General features: G+C 29.7%; 5 protein-coding genes across 5 annotated transcripts in view; 1 reads left to right on the top strand and 4 right to left on the bottom strand.

Annotated features, from left to right (window-relative positions):
• Window positions 1-5,659, bottom strand: part of LOC123299140 (electron transfer flavoprotein-ubiquinone oxidoreductase, mitochondrial) — a 122,453-nt gene extending 116,794 nt beyond the window's left edge. Inside the window, exons 1-5 of the mRNA XM_044881394.1 lie at window positions 5,521-5,659; window positions 5,048-5,155; window positions 4,670-4,981; window positions 3,256-4,227; window positions 2,239-2,460 (exon numbers count right to left, since the gene is read on the bottom strand). Coding sequence (XP_044737329.1) covers window positions 2,239-2,460; window positions 3,256-4,227; window positions 4,670-4,981; window positions 5,048-5,155; window positions 5,521-5,551 — 1,645 coding nt within the window. The 5' untranslated portion in view covers window positions 5,552-5,659. The remainder of the gene's footprint in view (window positions 1-2,238; window positions 2,461-3,255; window positions 4,228-4,669; window positions 4,982-5,047; window positions 5,156-5,520) is intronic.
• A 1,280-nt stretch (window positions 5,660-6,939) lies between these two features.
• Window positions 6,940-11,182, bottom strand: LOC123299137 (tudor domain-containing protein 3-like). The gene is made up of 6 exons (XM_044881390.1): window positions 11,025-11,182; window positions 10,825-10,909; window positions 9,449-9,517; window positions 7,876-9,390; window positions 7,148-7,307; window positions 6,940-7,068 (listed from the first exon to the last, which is right to left on the bottom strand). Exons 1-6 carry the CDS (start codon window positions 11,057-11,059, stop codon window positions 7,007-7,009), a joined length of 1,926 nt encoding a protein of 641 aa, XP_044737325.1. The 5' UTR covers window positions 11,060-11,182; the 3' UTR covers window positions 6,940-7,006.
• Window positions 11,183-11,286: 104 nt separating this feature from the next.
• LOC123299144 (nucleoporin Nup37) lies at window positions 11,287-12,935 on the top strand. The gene is made up of 4 exons (XM_044881401.1): window positions 11,287-11,529; window positions 11,594-11,782; window positions 12,231-12,552; window positions 12,621-12,935. Exons 1-4 carry the CDS (start codon window positions 11,350-11,352, stop codon window positions 12,914-12,916), a joined length of 987 nt encoding a protein of 328 aa, XP_044737336.1. The 5' UTR covers window positions 11,287-11,349; the 3' UTR covers window positions 12,917-12,935.
• Window positions 12,936-13,872: 937 nt separating this feature from the next.
• LOC123299134 (uncharacterized protein PFB0145c-like) lies at window positions 13,873-19,105 on the bottom strand. Its single transcript, XM_044881387.1, has 6 exons — window positions 18,969-19,105; window positions 16,988-18,898; window positions 16,682-16,882; window positions 15,174-15,306; window positions 14,969-15,090; window positions 13,873-14,409 (listed from the first exon to the last, which is right to left on the bottom strand). The coding sequence occupies exons 2-6, from the start codon at window positions 18,889-18,891 to the stop codon at window positions 14,304-14,306; spliced, it is 2,466 nt and encodes an 821-aa protein (XP_044737322.1). The 5' UTR covers window positions 18,892-18,898; window positions 18,969-19,105; the 3' UTR covers window positions 13,873-14,303.
• A 1,629-nt stretch (window positions 19,106-20,734) lies between these two features.
• LOC123299148 (cytochrome b-c1 complex subunit 8) lies at window positions 20,735-21,428 on the bottom strand. The gene is made up of 3 exons (XM_044881405.1): window positions 21,319-21,428; window positions 20,986-21,147; window positions 20,735-20,914 (listed from the first exon to the last, which is right to left on the bottom strand). Exons 2-3 carry the CDS (start codon window positions 21,137-21,139, stop codon window positions 20,820-20,822), a joined length of 249 nt encoding a protein of 82 aa, XP_044737340.1. The 5' UTR covers window positions 21,140-21,147; window positions 21,319-21,428; the 3' UTR covers window positions 20,735-20,819.
• Between the last annotated feature and the right edge of the window lie 172 nt (window positions 21,429-21,600).

Below are 21,600 nucleotides of genomic sequence, written 5' to 3'. Positions count from 1 at the left end.
TTAATATATGCCATATTATTTACATAACCCCCCTCCCCCCTAAAATAAGGTCTATCGATTACAATCGAACTCGCATACTATGGTTCACAACACGTTATGTACTTTGAATTATTTTCGTTATTTTATCTGATTGATATTTGTTGGTCCACTCTGTATATTATGCAATTTCCCAACCACTTTTCTCACCCTTCAATTATAAACTTTTACCATAATAATGTAGTGAAAATATTATAGATCTGTTTTTGATCAGCTAACAAATTTGAATTTTATATTGTATATATACAATAGTTTTTATTATGTATATTAATATACAGCGTGTTTGTAAAAAAAGGCAATTTATTGAAAATACTTTTTAGTCGAACAATACGCCTAAATATTTTTAATTCAATATTTCACTAATAGAAATATATTATTTTCAATGAAAATAATGTCTTTAGTGTCAAGGTAGTTCACTAGTAAAATAGCTTTTCTTAGGAATTCAATAAAATTAATAAAAAATAATTTATAAAATAGTTTAAAAAACTAAAAAACACGCTTTTTTCAAATAGCCTGTAAGCCATCTTGGACGTCCGCCATATTGGATTTAAGTCACGTGACTATTTTTTTCGTTTTCCTGACAACAAACCCTTTCATTTGATATCCATATCATGAGGGGTGGATTTCAAACAGCCAGTACGCCATCTTGGGGAGGAGAGATATTGGATTTGTAATGACGTTTCTTAACTAGTCATGTATTGTCATCAGAACTCAGAGCGTGTGCAAAATTTCATCCTAATCGAAGACGAGAAATAGGTCAAATTAAGATTCCAGGATTTTCTTACATACATAATTAGTTACAAGTGAAGCTAATAAAAGCGTGTTAATAAAAAGAAACTTTTTCACCGTCTGTAAAGCCAAACAGTAAACGTAACTTTCAAATCTTCATAGAGAAAATCTAGCATCAATGTGCATGTATCCCCATGAAAATTGCACTTGCAAGAAACACGCTATATATTAAAATATCCCAATTCAGTCCCTTCATAAAACACAAACTTAAATTTGAATAAAAACAAATGTCCGTATAGTATATTAGCAGGACATTATAGTGGAAATGTTTATTGAATTATATATTAATATTATGATTGTTAAGGATCATTAGATTCAGTAACTGAAACAAAATTAGATTTCTGGACGAAATGCAGATGACCACTCTAAATATTAAAATAATATTCAAATAATGGTAAACAGTAAAGGCCATTTGGTATTTTGAATGGACGTGATATGGAAATGTAAATTTTCTCTACATATTTTTATTATTTATGTGAATGTATTTTTTATATTTCTTTTTTTTTTTTTTTTTGTAAAATAATTTTTTGTTTCTTTGAAAGGGTCAAAAATATAAATATATATCTTTTATTTATGTAGTTGCAAAAATAAAAATTACATTCTAATATTTTCAATGAATTGAAAAATTATGACGATAAATCAATGTGATTTATAAAAGTAACATATAGTCGAATTGCAAGAAAAGCAAAAAAATGATTCATGTAAGGTCCAAATATGTTAAAAAAATGGTAGAAATACAACAGAACAAATAAAAAACGGAAGCTGCATGGCTGAAATTTAACACCCTGCTTACAGTGGAATTGGTTTTTAGTATAGCTTATCGTAATAACTTTGAATTGCCAAGTTTTCAATTATCAAAGACGATTTGCTCATTTTATGTCCAAAATAAAATCCCGTTGAGCTGTTTAAATATGTAAATTCGTGAAATTTCAACATCCCATTTAAAACATGTAGACATATAGTTGCAACATTCATTTTGTTGCAGATTATTTTTTTTCTTGTTTATAAAGAAACAAACAAATTAATAATATAAATTCTAAAAGGAATTCGACGCCTTTAAAAATAAAGTGGCACGTAAAGTATCTCGAAAGTCAAACCTTACATATTAAAGTGGAAAACACCCCGATTAACAGAAATAACAAAATAAAGCCAATCCTGTTCTATTTTCGACAGAAGCAAACGATTGAGAGAACTTTAAAGATATAAACACTTCACAGGCAATGTCTAAGAATCTGAGGTGATTTTTGTTAACCTTTATATATCCCCCATTTAGGATTTAAATACTCCCGTTTTAAAAATCTTTTATATTCCTAAAGAAATTATCTGAGATAATCAATTGTATTTTATAAAAAATAATTATGATAAATTATGTCAAAAAAAAACAAATTTATATATATATATCCAAAAACTTACCGGCCGGACAAAATCTGCCTTCTGGGCCGTCGAATTCAGCCAAATTTCTTTTGACTGGTACTGTGTCATCTTTAAGTGTTAAATGTGCTGGTTGATCAGCTTCATGATTTGTGCCCGTTAATGCGACAGATGATAATAAATCGAAACTGATTTTGCCATCAGGTTTTGGATATTCAATTGGTGTTGATTCGCTAGCTTTCTTTAGTCGTGCATGATCAGGTACTGAAAATTCAAAACCAAAAAATGGATGAGTAATTTTCTTTATTTAAATCCAAAAAAGTTTTTTATCATTAATTAATAATTATTTTTATGTAATAGACATTAAGAAAAAACATGTAGAAATCTCACATTTTCTATATTTTTTTTTTTTTTGAATAACTGTCGATTAAAACCGGTTGTACCTTTTCTAGAATCAGTTCAAACTTGAGACAGACGCTACATCTTTGGCATTCTATTGGGGCCAAAGCTCCCCTCTCCCCACTTTAATATCACGGAATAGGCTTACGATTAAGAACGAGTTGCTGGCTAACAATAAATTTTCAGTTTTTTTTTTTTTGAAACCACTCACTAAAACTACGCTTGGCCCCAGACGTATTGACATGTGCACCATTTTTGTAGTACATTGTGACAGACATTTCAGTCAAAAACTGACTGTAATTTTAAAGTTAGAAGTTCAGCCAAATTAGAAGTTCAAACAATATCTACATACTTTTATTGTTGATATATAAAACTATTTTCGGTTACTCAGAATATAAACACTTGTTTATACCTTCTCTTTTAGTTCATAAAAAGCAAGTTAGTATCTTGGAGATTAATTCAGCTTAATTTTAGCCTAAGATACAACGAAAATTTAGCCTTTATTTTTAGTATATTTATAAATAAACAAATAAATTGATCTGTAATTGTTCTCAGAGCAATTTATTGGAAACGAAAATCGATTTCGAATTATAAATTTTTTGGCTTAAAATTGAATTTTTTTATGAAAGATTTTTATCGCAAGGATAATTTCATACTTACATCCGTGACTTAAGGTCCATGGTTCAAGACCACCAATTGCAAATGACACACCCGAATACATCATACCACCATATAAACCTAAACTTGAATGGAAACTAGGTCGAATATTTCTAACCGATTTAAGTTCTTTATAAACATAACTATTTTTAATTTTGTCCTCATAACTTTTTGGTTCGAAACTAGCATTAACACCTTCCTCACTAAATATTGTCTCACATACACTTTCAGCAGCTAACATTCCACTTTTCATGGCATTATGGATTCCTTTAATTTTTGGAACATTCAAAAATCCAGCAGCGCAACCAATTAAACAGCCACCGGGGAAGGTAAGTTTTGGTAAACTTTGAAGTCCACCTTCATTTAAAGCACGAGCACCGTAGGCAATACGATTTCCACCTTCGAATATGGGTTGAATAGATGGATGATGTTTGAATCGTTGGAATTCTTTAAATGGACTCATATATGGATTCGTATAATCCAATCCAACCACAAAACCAACAGCTACCAATGGTGTATCTTCATTTAAATGATACAAAAACGATCCACCGTATGTGTTTTTATCCAAAGGCCAACCAACCGTATGTTCAACAGTACCAGGAACATGTTTTGATGGATCAACTTCCCAAATTTCTTTAATACCAATTCCATAAGTAGCTGGTTCGCTTTCTTTTCGTAGATCGAATTTCTTTATAAGATATTTTGTTAAATGGCCATGGCATCCTTCAGCAAAAATTGTACATTTTGCATGAAGTTCCATACCGCGTTCAAAACTTTCTTTAGGGCTACCGTCTTTAGCTATACCAACATCATTTGTTGCAATACCTTTAACTGTACCATTTTCATCAAAAATTACCTCAGATGCAGCGTATCCTGGATACATTTCAACGCCTAATGATTCAGCTTGCTCTCCCATCCATCTAACGACATGTCCCAATCGTACAATATAATTGCCATGATTGTACATAGGCATACCTACGATTTTTAATAAGTTATTTTTATGAAGACCTTTTTTCGAGGGTATTTTTTCTTAATCGACAAATTTTGATGATTATTTCTGTTAGAACCCAAGAAATGAGATAAACTAAAATTAATGACTGTAGGTATAGGCAAAATAGAGGATACAAAAATGCGCCTACCAGAATATGGGTAAAAGTAGTTTGAGGAAAGAGTTTTTTTTTTAAAATAATTCAAAGATTATGAATCATAAACAGAATCAGAACACTAAAATCGCAAATATCTCTAAATATTCTAGTCGGGAAAAAAGCATAGCCATTATGTCGCTTCTTTCAGAAAATTGACTGGAATTAAAACTATTGTTGAAATTTCTTCCTAGTTGGGTCGATAACAATCATCAAAACGTGTTTTCTAAGACATCTTAATATTTGTGACTTATTTAATCATTGCAAATACAAACCTGGGAAAATAGGAATGCTAATTCGACCTTTCTCCGTTAAAAATGCGAATTTATCATGTGTTACAGGCGTTTTAAGTGGTGCATCTTTTTCTTTCCAATCTGGAATTAGTTCATTTAATGCAACGGGATCTAAACAGGCTCCAGATAATATGTGGCCACCAATTTCAGCAGCTTTTTCTACTAATGTTACTTTTAACTCTTTGCCTGCAGCATCTGCTAATTGTTTAGCTCTAATTGCAGCTGCCATGCCCGCTGGACCACCCCCAACAATTAATAAATCTGTTTCGTCGGCAAATCTTTCCATATTTGCTTCTAAAATAGTTATTAATAAGAGGATTATTCCAAAATATTGACAGTTAATTTTGAGATAGTATTTACCTTTCCATCGTGGATCTTTATCTCTTGGGCAAATTGTGTAATGGGTAGTAATTTTCGGATATTTGTCAACTGAGTAGTGTCTCTTTAATATATGATAGACATTTGTCCCTAAAATACATAAAATAGCACCATATTTAATTCAGAATTTTAATTATTTTCGAAATTATTTGGATACATTTTAGATTAGAGATTTGTGAACTTCAATCAACAGTCCAAAGTTCATATTAATTTTAGATATTTGCATATATAATAATTGCCTATTTAAATTAGTAAAAATTAAAATTAAATATTATTTAATTTAAGGAATTAATTGATGAAAATCCAACTTCTAATCCAAAATATTTAAATTTTTCGATAAATTTTCCTAAGAATGAAAATGATTGTCAATTGTTTTTAAGGTAATCTATTCATGACACACTAAAAACATTTGCATTTTAAAAACAAAAGAATAATAAAATTATTATTTTACTTACAGTTAGTCTTTTGTTTTAGAAAATTTGACATTTTGGTTAATTTTTTTCGAATACTATCAGCTGTTAAAATGTCATAACGTGCGAACGGTATGTACTAATAAATTTGAATACGTTTCACTCAACTTTGTTTTGTTTTCTTTCTCTATTCAACTAATATTAAAAGTAAAAGAAGAAGAAGTCTAAAGTCCAAAGAAAAGCAAATAGTTCATTAATGATAAAAATTATATAATTTCGTAAACAAAAATATTTGTTGAATGAATGGTAATGATTTTGGTTATCCGTTTTTAGGAAATGTTACTATGTAGTATGTAATCATTTAATGGCATATTTAAACTAATCAAGGTCGTCTACCAGTCGAACAATATTATTTTGTTTGATTTTATAGTACATAAATTAAAATAAAGGGAAGATAATATATATGCCGAATACTTTTTAATCATGTGCAAGAATACAGTTTCGTTTTTCATTTTCTGACTACTTCGTAACTTTGTTTTCGAAATAAAAACCTACTGACAATGAAACCTAAATACCACTACTACTAGTAATTGTAATCTAATATACATACAAATTGAAATACACATAAAGAAGAACGGTTGCCTATACCAAATTTAGGTAGGGTCGAATTTAAAACAAAAACAAGTGAAAACAAACAATTGACTGAGTTAATTGTTGAAATACCATGTATAGTCAGTGTTGGTTTCTTTATCACATTACACATACAAACATGTGACACATACATAACTGATAATCAAGTATAGTACATATTATAAAATTTTCGCCTAATTGGCGCCCTCACGGGTAAACAGTGATGTTTACGAAAAAATGTTTCAAACAAAAGTTGTTTAATTTTTGATAAGGAAAATTTTTTACATTTAAACTTTTGTTCTATCTCTAACGGTTTACAAGATGGGTCCTACGGACCCAAGACCCACTTGACCCATGATGCTCATTTACGAACTTGACCTCACTTTTTACGTCCTGAGTACGCTGTAAAAATTTCAGCTCGATATCTTTTTTCGTTTTTGAGTTAACGTGTCCACAGACGGACGGACGGACAACCGGAAATGGACTAATTAGGTGATTTTATGAACACCTATGACAAAATTTTTTTCCTAGCATCATTATTTTTAAGCGTTACAAACTTGGGACTAAACTTAATATACTCTATATATTTCATATATACATGGTATAAAAATATTTTTCCAGTGATTTCCTACAATTTCAAGGTTGCCCGTTATACATCAAAATTTTTAATTGAAAAGAAAATTAATTTCTTTGTACAATTGGGACTCAAAAATATAAAAATAAAACACACCAATCAATGGGTAAGTCGCAATTTATATTTTAATTTAAAAATTATAAAATTTTTAATAAATATTAAACATAAATATTAGTTTAAATTATTAATTTTATGTGAATACTATTCATAAACACAAAGAAAAAAATGAAGATATTATTCTTATTTCCAATTATAAATTGATTTAATTTAATCGTAGTCTCGATTGATAGGTTGAGATCCATGTCCTCCTCGGCGGAAAACTAAGCTACCTGTAACAATAAAACAAAAACTTGTTATCTCATATAGAAGAGAATAAACAATTTCATTTTTTTTAAACTGAATTTTTACCTGTATATTGTCTATTTATATTCATATTACTTGAAGTATTATTGCTATTATTAACCAAAGGAACACAATCGGCTTTCAACACTTCTTCAAAATTACCATATTCATTAAAACGTACCATGCATGTTCGTGGTGTTACACCAGTGATACTGGCGTTGTAAAACTATTAAGAAAAATAAGTTAATTAAAATTATATATAATTAGAAATTATTTTTCAATTCAATCGAAACATTAACGTTTAAGTAACGTAATGTTTAAGAGAAAATAAGTAAGTTAACACCCCAAATCTCCTGCCCCTCATTGATTAGCTACACATTTACTTGGTTTCAATTTAAATGAAAAATTTTATTGAAGGTTTAGCGTCAATGAAATGGCACTTTTAGATTGTCTCAACAAATTATTTACTAGAACAAAACTTCTAAATGCAGTTTCTAGAGAGTCCTGATTTATCTGTCTTCGATATAATTTTTCAACATCGAGTTACATTCCCGAAACGTATGATTTACTGGAGATATGTGCTACAGTTTAGTGGGGTAAATTTAATTTGTTGGGATGTAATCAAGCGTCCTTAAAATTATTTTATTACTTGTCATAATTACTCACGGATTACATTTAACCCCACCGCATACATAAAATTTTTAATTCAAATAAAATATCATTTAAATTGGAGTTCATTTTATGTACAGAAAAACAATAAAAAAATTCTATGGATATTAGTCGATTACACTCACTTGGTTATCCTCCCAATATTTAGCCATGCATTGATCCCCAACTTTCCATTTCCATAAAGCATTATTTGATTGAGTGTTGTTTATATTCGTATTGATTTCAGGATTTTTTTGTTTTTCAAATGGCATAGTATTCGAGTCACGATTAACAAAACCAGAATTGTGAGGATTTACAGGATATTGTGTATTTCTCGGCCTTGATTGTTGTTGATTATTTTGATAAAATTGTTCATATTCATTTTGTTTAAAATATGGCGGCCTTGAGTTGTTATCATTATAATAGTTATTACCAAAATTTTGATTATTATTGCTGCGAGGATTATACGATGAATGCGGTCGATTTGGAACCGTATTAAATTTATTTACATTCATTGGACCCCCTCCTGACGCTGTATTACTCTGATTACGATTCGGTCGATTAAATTGTTGTGGTTTGTTATCAGTATTTGTTGACTGCAAAGACATATCATTAGTTTTCTTAATAAGATTGTTAATTGAATTTGGATACGTTTGGTTATTGCTTTGAGGATTTTGTTGACGTTGAAATCTGGGCGCTTTTTCATTTTGAACTCTTTGAGGATTTCTGTGATCATACGCTAAATTTTTCGTATCTTTAGGATTATTCTTTTCACTATCATAATTTTGTTTTTCCCGACCCTTATTTCCTTTTTGTTGCGAAGATTTATTTGGATTCTCATTACCACGATGTCGTAAACTTGCATCATATTTATCAGCATACGTTGCTTTCGAATATTTCGATTGATGATTATTTTCTGTGGTTTCCTCAATTTTTTCCAATTCGGTCGTGGTTGTTGGTAGTTTATCTTCTAAGAAGGCAAACAACGATATTTTTCCTGTTGGTTTTAAAACTTCTGTAGTTTCCTTATCTCTACCTTTCTTTTTCTCAATTTTGCCTCCACTATTTTTACGTTCTTCAGTTTGAGGCTTGTTTGATTGTCTTCTATTATTCGGATATCGTTGATTATCTTTATTTGGAAGAGATTTTGCAGCTCCTCCACCAAATACTTTACGTACAGCTCCTTGTGCAGCTTCAGCGATTGCTTCCTCTCGCTGAGCATCAAATTCATCTTTAGACTGTTCTTTTGGCTTACCAGTATCCAATGATTTAAAATTACGATCAGTTATAATAGACTGCTGAACTTTTTGACCAAATGGAACCCATGGTGGTGGGCCATCAAAACCTTCTCGTACATGTTTTGTAATTGATTTCGATAATTGCCAACGTTCAACAAGCGCTTGGACATTGCCTCCAAGAATATTTACATTTTTATCAGCTAATAGTACGTACGAACCGAGAACTTGAGCATTTTTTATAAGTAATTTTGTGCCCGGTGGTGTTTTTGTTAAGTTTATATTTGAAATTTGTCCAAACTCGATTGCCTGGCATGTGGTATGCCCGTCAGAAAGAATTAATTTTATAAGTCGCGGTGCAGCTCCTGAAGATTCATTACTTTTTGGTGCGGATATGTTACGAATTTTTTGTATTTGTAATACAATCTAAAAATGGTCAAAATATATTTACTTTCGTTTAAGTAATTTTATTTTTTTATCTTACCGGTCCTGTTAAAACATTCCCTTCCAGTTCCTTGGATAACACCGGACTACCAATTTCTTTTAAGTCAGTCTACAAGAAAAATAAATAAATATATTCACTCTTATTTAAAACTCCGTAAATAATTTCATCCATTATATTAAGAATTTATCTTCTTATGAATGGTCTAGAAGAAATTTTTAAACATGTAACGTAAATATGAACCGTTGAATCAAAGCGGATTTTAACGATCAACTTCTCATGTGGTAATTAAAAACCAACTTCATTTATAAACATTCCAAAAAACCTATATCTTAAGGTGGTTGCTCTAATTATGTGTTTGAATAGGAAATGTAATTTCAAATTGTAAAGTATATATTTTGCTTAAAATACTGTTTACTTTCTACATAGCAGAAATCCAATAAAAAGGTATCAAAAAGTATTTTACATTGAACACCATTAAAAAAACATCCGCCGGTTTATCACTCTTGCTGGGGTTTTGAATAAACAAAACCAATGTTGTGCAATACTGTGTATAGATGATGTAAGATGTAACTTCTGTATAGTTATGTAAGAAATATTAAATAATTAACAATAGGGTATTATCGTTAGTCAAAAATAAATCATGAAATTCGAAAAAAATTAAAATTTATGTAAAAATATACTTATATATTCTGATTTCGAGTCATAAAAGCACTGTTTTCTTTTAAAATATTAAAATTAAAAATCGTAATTTTTAAACAGTATATCACGTGACCTAAAACGCGGGTAAGCCCTGCTGTGATGTCAGCGGTATGAATCATAGACCATCAGTTAGTTCAGTGTAGATAGCTGGGTATAATATATACATAGATAATAAGTATTTATATTTATTATAATCAGATGTCTATGAATATATCTGTCAAAATTATTACGTCATCAAATTGGATGCCCGCGTTTTTGACAGTTTTAAAAAGGTTTAAAATTTAAGTTTTTGGCAAGAAAACGTGTGTATTTTTCCGAAATAAATTTGTGGTAGCTTTTTATTAGCAAAATCAACATTTTGAAGTACTTTTTCCAAAATAGTGGAATACCCTATTAATAAAATTACCGTACTATATTCAATATTGCACTAAATTTATGATCGTCAAGAAATCGCTTTGCTCACTTTGACATCCTGTCAAGTGAGGGAAACTTATCTTATTTCACAGACGGTCAGTCTTGTAACAAATGATGTATTGTTCATCAGTTCGTTAAAAATTAGAAAAAATAAAACCGATTTGTTTCAAGACTTAAGAAACTAGCGTTCTGATTAAAAATTTCTCCGCTGGACTATAGTAAAAAGATGACTCAACGTTTAGGCATATTAAATTTACACCAACTCCAAATTAATTATATTAAATTTTATGATTTTAACTTACATCACAGGCGATTTTAGTAATTTCTTTAATATCTTTCAAGCTATCTTTTTTGGTTATTAAATTGTAACCTTCTGGTGAAATATGCCTACAAAAAAAATTACAATTAAGAATGAGGAAATATGAATTGATTATTAACCTTTACGAATTATTTAGATAAATAAAAATTTAATTTCAAAATTAAATATTTAAAAAACACTTACCATCCTAATTTTTGAAAATATTGTAAGGAGGCCATGGTAGAGAAACATTTAATAAGGTTATTAAATTAAATTTAATAAAAAAATTTTGAAACTACTTAAAAGTTATATTCCTACATTAGTAAATTAATACAAAGAATATTTGTTCATTTACTAAATTATTACAATTAATTATGAATAAATGTAATTTAAAATAGCTTTCATCAAAGTATACACATTTTGAAATATTTAATTTTTAACCTATTGAATATTGGTTAGACTGATTTTGATACCAAATACGAGTTTGTAAACTGTCTGCTAAAAAGAATTTTCAAAAACTTTTCTGAAAATGAATTCAAACGTTTTTATTTTTGGTACCAAAGAAATTTTACCAACAGTTAAACCAAATTATACGATACAATTAAAAGATGAAATTTATGCGATACAATGGTCACCTTTTGATTGGTCTCAAGATTTAATTTGTATCGCATATACGAATACTGTTTGTGTAGCACATTGTGAATTAAATGTAAGTTTTTTTATTGTTATTTTAATAATTATTTGATTTTTACGTAGGTTTTGATTTATTCCAGCATGACACAGACTCACTAGAATTTAAGACAATACATGAATTCCATCATAATACGAGAGTTCATTGCTTAGCCTGGTCACCGGCAACCGTTTTAAACGTTATACCGAAATGTGTTTCATTTTGTGCTGGAGGTAGTGACTTTAAATTACATGTATTTGAAAGTGATTTAGCTGAAAATCATAATTGTAAGGTGAGTAAAATTATTTTCATCAATTTTGATTTCATAAGGAATCGGTGTTATTATATCCAATTTTAAAAGGACTCAATTCTATAAAAACCTTGCAATCAAATTTGAATAATTTTGACATATCTTTGGCTTCTGTGCCACTTTTTACCCTGAAAAACCACGTATTATTTAAATCGAAAAAAATGTAGCTTTATAACTTTAAAATCATAAAGCCGGGAAAATTTAAATGATTGTTATTATAATATTTCGGAATTCGACTATAATTCGATCAATTTAAGTCTTAAAATTGAAACGCTAATGTATTGTTATTCGTATCAACCCAATTTCTGAGCTTAGAATTTTACAAATACCCATCTTCATCCAATTTTGAAACTAGTTTCAGTTACGGTTCACGAAATTCTTATTTGAATGAATTTATTCCTCAAATTGAATCTCCCCTAATAATTTTTAGATATTATCCGGACATTGCGATTATATTAACGAAATCAGTTATGAACCGGATAATCGTTGGTTGGCATCTGTAAGTGATGACCACACATGTCGACTTTGGAGTGTCGAAGATGATTATAACTGTGATGTAGTATTTCAATTAACATCACCAGGAATAAGTGTTGGATGGCATTCAGAAGATACGGGAAAGTTATTAGTTGCAGAGCGTATAGGCATAGTTCGATTATATAATGCGATTTCTCAATTACCGATTTTATCGTTAGAAGCAAACGATACACTCAGTTCAGCACATTGGTGTCCAACGGACTCTCAAAAAGTTACAGGTAAGATTAAAATGAAATGAAATTGAAATATAACAATAATTTTACATTTTAGATAATTTATTTTTCAGGATTTACAGGTGAAAAATTGTTGATATGGGATTTAACTAAACCAAGTCGATTAATTGAGAGTAATTCATTACATTCAGAGAAAGCAGGTTTAATACGCTTCAATTCATCTGGTGAATTAGTAGCGACATTAAGTTTAGTTGGTGGTGTTTTAAAAGTATCTCATGTATTATCTAAAGTTGTTTTATTATCAGCGAATATAAAACTTCCTACAGGACTCACTTGGCATCAAAGATTACCTATTGTTACTGTAGCCGATGACACAAAACTTTGTTGCTGGAAATTAATAGCTAAATAAATAAATTTCTTGATAATAACTAGTAATTATCTTTATTTTCAATTACCATACCCTTTAACGAATAATCCCCTAAAAATGAATCTAAATATTCGGAATAAATAAAATTTTGTTTAAACATAATATATAAAGCGCATTGAAACGTCAACTTCCTTCTATAGCAAGCAGCAAAAAAACATTCATGTTAATGTTGGAAGGTCTGGCTCCACCATATTATTAATATTGCAAAATGGTCACAAATCGGGAAAATCTAAAATAAGTTGTCGCTATTTTTACACAAAAATGTCTAAATCGATTCGAGAAATCGCTCTTCGTATAAGATTTTGGGTGATACAAACACTATACATTCATTCATCATATGAACCCGATTATTTATTTTATTGCATTAATATTACTCTGTACACCGAGTTTTATCAAATTCTAAAACAAAAAATTGTTTTTGACTTTTTTGAATATTTTTTAAGTTTTTCATTAACAATTTTGGTCCCAATTTCGATACAACTTAGTACTTAAGGTAGTTTTGATCCAAAAAATACAAAAATCGGGTTTATTTGTTGATTCGATGCATGATTTCTGTGATGTCCAAAACCCTTCACAACTATTGAATTCTAAGTAGCTAGACACTAGTAAGTTTTAATATTGATACTTCATTCGCCTGTTCTTCATTCTCATATCAAACATACCTTTTTTGTAATTTTAAATCTTGCTCAAATTCATCTCTTTTACAAATTACGTTGGACGATGAGATTAATTCAGACAAATATGGACAAATTTATAGGAGGTAATTTAAAATTAAAACAATACGAATATTTTATTATATAGATTTATTAATTTAATTTTTAATAATAACAAAAATAATAATTGTTTGGAGAAAAAAACATAAAATCTTATTATTATGAAAAATAAATATATTATAAAAATATAGATAACAATTAAGAAAAATATTAAGAAAACTCCTTCAGTTTTAATTCAAGTTTTATGTACACAAATGAACACAACTTTCTGGTGATTAAAAACACTGTTTTTATGTAAATGTATTATAGACTTTTTAAAAGCCCTTTTTCAACAAAGTTAACCAGTTGAGTTGAAATCAAGTTTTACTACTTGAAATAAACACTAATTTGTGACGTCACATTAGTCTCAAGAAACATGATTTATGAATTAAATATTAGTGTCTAAGAACATAGACCGTATATACAAAAGGTGGGTTTTTAAAGTTAGAGGTATGAGAGTAACACTTACCAAAAATAAATGACACAGCCCCATCAAATTCCCATCCAACAACTATCTCTATTGGACAAGATTAGATGATTGAAAAAAATGATTAATAATTATATAAATACTTATCGCAACTGCGTTCTTATGCCGTAAAGGCTTTTTTCGGAAGTATTTAGTCATTATTACCCAAATGGCGATACTTGCATTCACTATCTCTGCAGGATCCTTGTAAATCAAACGGACATACTTCAATTAATGGATTTGTATCAATACTCCGTCTGAAACGATATGTTGAATGTATCACAATCGAAAAAATGTCTCGAAGTATGGATGATCGCCAGTCAGGTTAGGCTTTATATCAGGTTAAGGTGTAGGAAGCAAAAGATTACTTCACACTAGAGGATTTGTCTCAATTGACCCCCTCATGGGTGTCTGTTATTACCATAGCAAAATGCTCTGTTATTTCAAATCAAGAAGCGCTTGGATCAGCTCGCAGCAGTAATAGTTTTTATCACTCGACTTTGAGTTTGACGTATCATCTACGTTATATTAGCATACCAATTTCACATATAGAGTGCATAAGAAGCATGAAACATTATGTTATTTGTTTTAGGGGGGAAACAAACACAGTATGCTGAAACTGACCTATTTGTCTTGGGAAAAATTTTAGATGTTTCCTGTGCCATAATAAAATTTGAACCTTAACATTCAATAATAAGGTGGGTTCCAAGTAAGGGGTACAAAGTTGTAATCTGGTTGGGAGGGGAGGGGAGGGGAGGTTTCTGCTTAAATTTTAAACAGATTTCCATACTTCGAGACTTATTAAAATTTTAATACCGTTTAGCTTTCAATGTTGTATCATCGCTAATCTTTTCCTTTTCTTCATTTATAACATCTTCCTTTGGTAAAATTTCTTTTTCCGCTACATCCAAATTCTCCGTTATCACTCTTGGTTGTACCTTAATAAAACAAAACAAAATCCAATAAAATGTTTAATGAATAGAAAAACAGAGACGATGCTTGCAGTGAAATGTTTAGTAACCTGTACTTTATCAATGGTTGGTGTTGGATTTGATTTTATTGTTGAATTATCCTCGATTTTCTGGCGTTTATTCAATGACACACTATCTTCATTGGCTCGTTTATGATTTTCCATTGGTGGCGTGGTCGTATCACTGTATACATATCAGTTGACGGTGCAAAATAGCAGAAAATGTGCATTAAGTACAGGTAATATTAAGAATTGATATTGTTAATAACAAAAAAATTTTTATCGATTTCGTAAGATAATAGTAGTGGTTTTACAAAAGAATAAATTTATGGTTTTGGTAATCGGAAATAGTATAAAGAAATCCCAATGAAGCTAAAGTTTTCTAGATTTGTGCAAAAAAAAACGTCCATATGAAAACAAATTGTGTACAAATAGACGACAGTTTCACAACACACAGAAATCACTCTCACACAATGATATAAAACGCACAATCAAGTTCAAGAAAAAATTATTCTATTTGGTATTTTTAACCGACTTCAAACGAAAAAGAAGGAGGTTCTCATCTCAATTCGGTTTTTTTTTTAATGTTTGTTACCTCAGAACTTTCGACTGGGTGAACCGATTTTGATTATTATTTTTCTATTTGGAAGCTTGTGCTTCCCGTGTGGTCTCATTTCAATTTGGTCCAGTTCTGACAATGACATTCATGAAAAATCATGAGAAAATCTTTGAATTAAATCAATCACAACCTGCCAGATAATACTATCCAAATATCATATGTGTTAGTTCTCGTACCGACCGGTCGTAATTTTATTTCATATAACGTAGGCGTGCGACCTGCATCAATGTGTGAGATTGATATTTGAAGATGGTAGCTAATTAAGATTCATGTAGCTGCATAGTCTTTTTAAATTTGTCGAAATCATTTAAGTAATATAGCAAAAAGTAATTATGTTCAAATTAGTTTTCTGTCAACAATAGTATTCTAGCAAGAAAATGGTGATTGAAATGCAACTTATGCATCACACATAAAATTATTGATGGAAATCCTTCAAAATTCAAAATACTATGAGATTGTTATTCGAAGAAACCTTCAACAATTTGATATGGCATGAGTCCTACACTATGATCCTTTTTCCGGCCAAACACCAACATATGAAACCAATTTGAATTAAAATTCGTGAATCGCGTACTTATATAAGGTTTACAAGTCTAAGTTTATAATTTTAATCATATAAGTATGCGATTCAAGAATGAATATATTAATGAATTGTTTCAATAGCTCCTAATAAACATTCCAATTTTCTACATTGAATAAACCGTTTACCAACGATTGTATATTTTTGTGCGCTAAAAACCACAAGAATAAGAAAAAAATTTCATACATATGTTGTTACCAATCATACATGTATGCGATTCACGAATTGATCAATTACTCTCAGAAGTTAGAAAATATTTCGGGATCTTTTTCCATCTAATATAATTACTTGAAACAATATCAAATCTTGAAAAATATGAAAACCACATGCAAGAAATTTTGCACTGTCTTATTAACTCACGCCTCAATATTCGCTTTCAGAAGAAGATATTGTTGAATACAATTCTTGTACGTTTGATGATGTTCGTTATAACGAGCTCGTGCCAATTTTAATTCTTCTATTAATTTTGTAACCTCTCCACCGGCTTTATCTCGTGCCAATCGTGCAGCTTTTGTCTTTTTCACAATCGGAGCCAAATCTTTATACTTACCTTCCAAAAACCTGTCAAGAATTTTGCTTTATGTATTGATTTTTTAATGTTATACCAAAGTTTGCTAAAATGTGTAATTTTTTTTTTTGAATTTTGTAAAAATTGGGTAAATTTACCTTTTCTGGCTAATAAAATTTGATAAAGAATTTGGTTTTACGTCCATTTCAGTCTTTTTAATGAGTTTGTTTTGTTCGGTTGTTGGTAAAAGAACTTTAGTTGTTGGATTTACACGATTTTTATTAAAAAATTGAAAATCGTTCGCTGTAAATCGATTCAACTTTTTACTGAACATACGTTGCGGTTTGTTTAAAATATTTTTTTGTACTTCAGCTATGGTTGGTATTTTTTTAACCAAATTAATTTGTGTCGGTAATTTATTCATTTTCTGTAATTTATTCAATTTTGTAACGGCTTTTTGATTTTGCTTGAGTTGTTCCAATCTATTTTTTAACTGCAAGTATTCAGCTTGCCTTGATTCTGGCAACCGTTGTACAGCGGATGGCATTTTTGTTGTTGATGATGTTGCTTGTTGTTTCTCCGCATTTGCACGCGCTTCTTTTAGTAATTGTGATAAACTTCTTTCGAAATGAATAGATACATCATTTTTTGATTTAACTGGACTGTCTTCATCAGTTTCTGAATCTTCTCCTACATTTATTACTAGAGGTTTAACATGCACATTTACTGTTTTATTTTTGTGATTATCAGGCTTTTGATATGTTTGAGTTTTCATAGTCTTTTGATTTTTTAATGTTTTTACAGTATTTTGCTGTTCTGGCACTTGTTTTGGTATGTTTTCTTCAGATATTTTCTTTGCTATTGATGTAAGTAACATTGCTCGCAATATATCTTCATCCTCATCAACGGTTTTAGATGGTGTTTCAAGCGATTTTACAGGTACAGGTTGTGGACTTGGATTCTCTTCATTTTCTTTATTATTTTCCACGGATACTTCATTTTTATTTTCATTTGAAATACTGCTATCAGAACTATTATTATCGGTTATTATATAGTCTAATAAATCATTGATAACAGTCTTAATTTGTATTGACACATCATCAGGCTCATGTGAAGTATCAGGTTTAATAATTTTAGTTTGTTTATCGCAAGAAATATTTTGTTTTTGCCGCCGTAACTCATGCTTTTTTAGAACTGCTGAACGTAATGCATCTAATCTTAATTGCTGTGCTTCTGCATCGGTAATATCATCTTTAGTAGAACTAATATCTGTATCTGTAACAACACTAGGTACTTCTGATTTAGGCGTCGGCGTCGTTTCGGTACTTTCAATTGGTATAAACGTTTCTGCATCTGATAAATTAATTATTTCATTATCATCAGATTTTTCATGCTTAGCACATTCTCGTAGCTTCGATTCTAACGCTAACTTTCTTAATTCCATTAATTCATATTCTGAATCACTAGATTTCCCTTCATCGTGATCGATCATTTTCTTAAGACGAGTACGTAAACTAGTTTGTAATTGATCCGTTGCTGGAGTATTTACACGAACGGCTTTATTTAATTTTACTAAAAGTGATCGATCAACCGATTCATCTTCTGAATCACTAGAAGATATTCTATGTGGTGTATTTGATTGAATAATTTCTTTATCAGAATTTGAGTCACATGAGAGTATTACAACGCGTGATTTAGATTTACCGCATTTATATTTATAGCGACGTCGTTTCCCATGATGATTACGATGTGAAAGTTTATATGCACATTGAAAACCATCACAATTGTATGACCGACATTGGGTACATCCTAACGAGCTTGGAATAACATCAGAATCCGAATCATTTTCACTTACACAACTAAAATATAGCGTATCACGTGCTTGTCTTGATTTTTGATAGCCTTTGTGGTATGACTTATTTGAGCTTAATGAACAATCAGACACATCTTCTAAATCAAGATCACTAATTTCACCTTCCTCTCGTTCTGATGTAGCTCCAGGGTCAACCATTTCTTTTTCCGTGATTTTATTTTCCATAATGATATTGTCTTTCAACGTCATTTGTTCACTTTAAATAAATAATTTTATTAAATTATGTTGTTAAATTTAATTTAATTGAATTTTATTGAATAGTTTACCTGATTTGTGAATTTTCACAAATATTAATTACAAGAACAAAATTGACAGATAAAATTAACAAACGCAATTAATTTGTTCTTGTATGATTAATTAATATGGCTGACTTTGTCACACTTATCAACTATTTAAATTATTTTTATGAAATTCATTTAAAAAATCTTATAATTAATAAACATTTAAAAATATTTTATGAAATTATTATACAAAATATACGAATGTTTTTTTATAAACTTACACCTGAATTTTAAAAGGTTCGATCGAAATCTTTTATGGAGAATGGCTGTTTTTGAAAGAAAGAAAAATTATTCGTTTCTATTCCTTTAGTTGTTATTCGATTACATAATTACAGTAAAAACTGTATATGACGTATTTAGGTCAATGATAAAGGTAATTATGAAGGTAATAAAGTTATTATTATTCTTTTATAAAAGAGCTGGACCTGTCGCTCCGTTTCATAATAGTATTTGGTCAAAAAAGAAAAAATCAATCAAAAATTAAGAAGCCATTTCACTCTCTCTTCATCTTAAAATTTGGTAATTATTGACAGCGCTCAACAAATACACTATTTAGGAAAATTTTAAATAAATTACATTAACTTCCATCAAAATACTTAGATTAAATGAAAATCGAGAGAATGAGAAGGCAATTTTGAGCTGGAATCATATGTCGGGCAATAAATGACTGGCATTTGATTTAATTTTTTTTGATATTAAGAGGGGGCAGCTGCCCCTCAGCGGATATATGATAACAGAATATTATAATATGATAACACTGGTAAACAAAATTTGATTTTTTTTTGTACCATTGATGTGATAGAATATTTTGCATAGTTTTTTGAGTTTTAAATTCGAATTCGACTTCAGAATTTTTCTAATACATAAGGTTTTCGAAATATTTTTACCTAGACAAGAGAAAAGTCCGTTTTTCGGTTAGATTCGAAATTCCGTAACATCACTATGTAATTCTTTTCTCATATGGAAATTGGAAACCATCAATATACTTCCCTCTTCCTTTGAAATACTTTTTGAATCTTATCCTTATTTCTTTTGCTCTTCGAGAAATCATATGATACTTATTATAGTATAGCGAATTTCTCAAAAAATGTGGTTTTGTGAAGCAATTTTGCACTCAGATTCGTATTCAGCACGCCAAAAACCTTTCAAAAAGTATACTCTTGTTTCGGGTATAAAATATGTGTTGACCAGTGTAATCAAATTTCGCTTTGTACATTTTCGTGATATAATTACATCCAAAATCTTACTTTTTGAATCAACTGATACAGGGTTAGGAAAAAGTTCCCACTGCTAGGAACCTCGGTCAAAAAAATTTTCCAATGATGACATACAACTTCTTTCATCATCAACCTCCTTGTCATTTTGAGTTCAACTTTGGCTTTTGAAGCTTCAGAATGAGCGAGAAATTTTACGTTAAGATATGTGTTGAACTAGTGTTCGTTACTTTGAATTTGAAAATCAAAGTTGAAGTTAAGAGATAAGATTCAAGGCAATCGCATAATTCGTTGAAAATTACCTAAGATTTGACATTGATTTTTTTTTACCAAAATATTTTTAGTTCTTAGCTCGAGCGTTCTTGAAATATGGTGCTTAGAAACTCAAGTTTTGGTTTGTTGGAACTTTAACCATTGGACTAAGTACAAAATTATTACTAATTAAATTGCAGCCGCATTTCTTAATGATTGAAAGGTGTTGCGTGTCAACGCGTCAAATATCTAGTTATGGGCATAGAAAACGAAAACTCAATTCGATAAATTTTTTATAATTTATTACATTAAATGTATGTACACTATATTCGCTTCCACTAAAATATTAAATAACATTTAAAAATTTAATTTAAACATCGTTTGCATAATCGGCTGGATTTTTACGTTGTAATCGGGCGTGTTCTTTTTCACCCCAGTCGTATACCAAATAAGCGAGGGCGAATGCTAAAAAGTTCAAAAATATTATTAAAAAAATAAAAATTATATATTTTGAAATTCATATTTGCAATACTCACGTGGTGCCACCCTCAATACGTTGGCTAGTACTCGTCGAAAGACATTAGGTAGACCTTGTGATACAACACCAGCGAATGCTTTTTGTTCGAATGGAGATAATTTGTATGTGATGATACCTCGAACTTTAGCTAATTCTCCAAAGTGCTTACCCATTTCTAAAGCTATCGAAAAAATAAACTTATATTAGAAAATTTTCTAGAATTATCCAATACATAGCCTATCAAAATTTATTACATAACAAGAAATTTCATTCGCATTAAATAAAATTTGCAAAAACTATATTTTCGTTTAACCATTAAGATTAATTCTATAAAATATTAAAGATTTTTTACCTTATAGAATATTATTTAAAAACTAAAAATTTATTGACGTCTCGAAAAGCAATAGATAAATGCCTGAGATGTGTGTAGTTGCTATTCCTCACTTGACGATTATTGAAAACCCTAAGATCTTATATATTATCTTAGAAAACCCTATCAAGAAACAAGAACTCAAAATACGGAGTTTTCATTTAATTTGTTCCATTTACGATTTAAAAATTTTAACTTTCTTTTAAAATATAAACGTAAACAAATTATCTTTTCATTTTCCTTAGTCACATTTCCTGACTAAGA

The sequence above is a fragment of the Chrysoperla carnea genome, chromosome 4 (assembly GCF_905475395.1).
Source record: "Chrysoperla carnea chromosome 4, inChrCarn1.1, whole genome shotgun sequence".
NCBI lineage: Eukaryota > Metazoa > Arthropoda > Insecta > Neuroptera > Chrysopidae > Chrysoperla > Chrysoperla carnea.
Note: the sequence above shows the minus strand (reverse complement) of the source record. Positions and strands in the feature narration are given on the sequence as shown.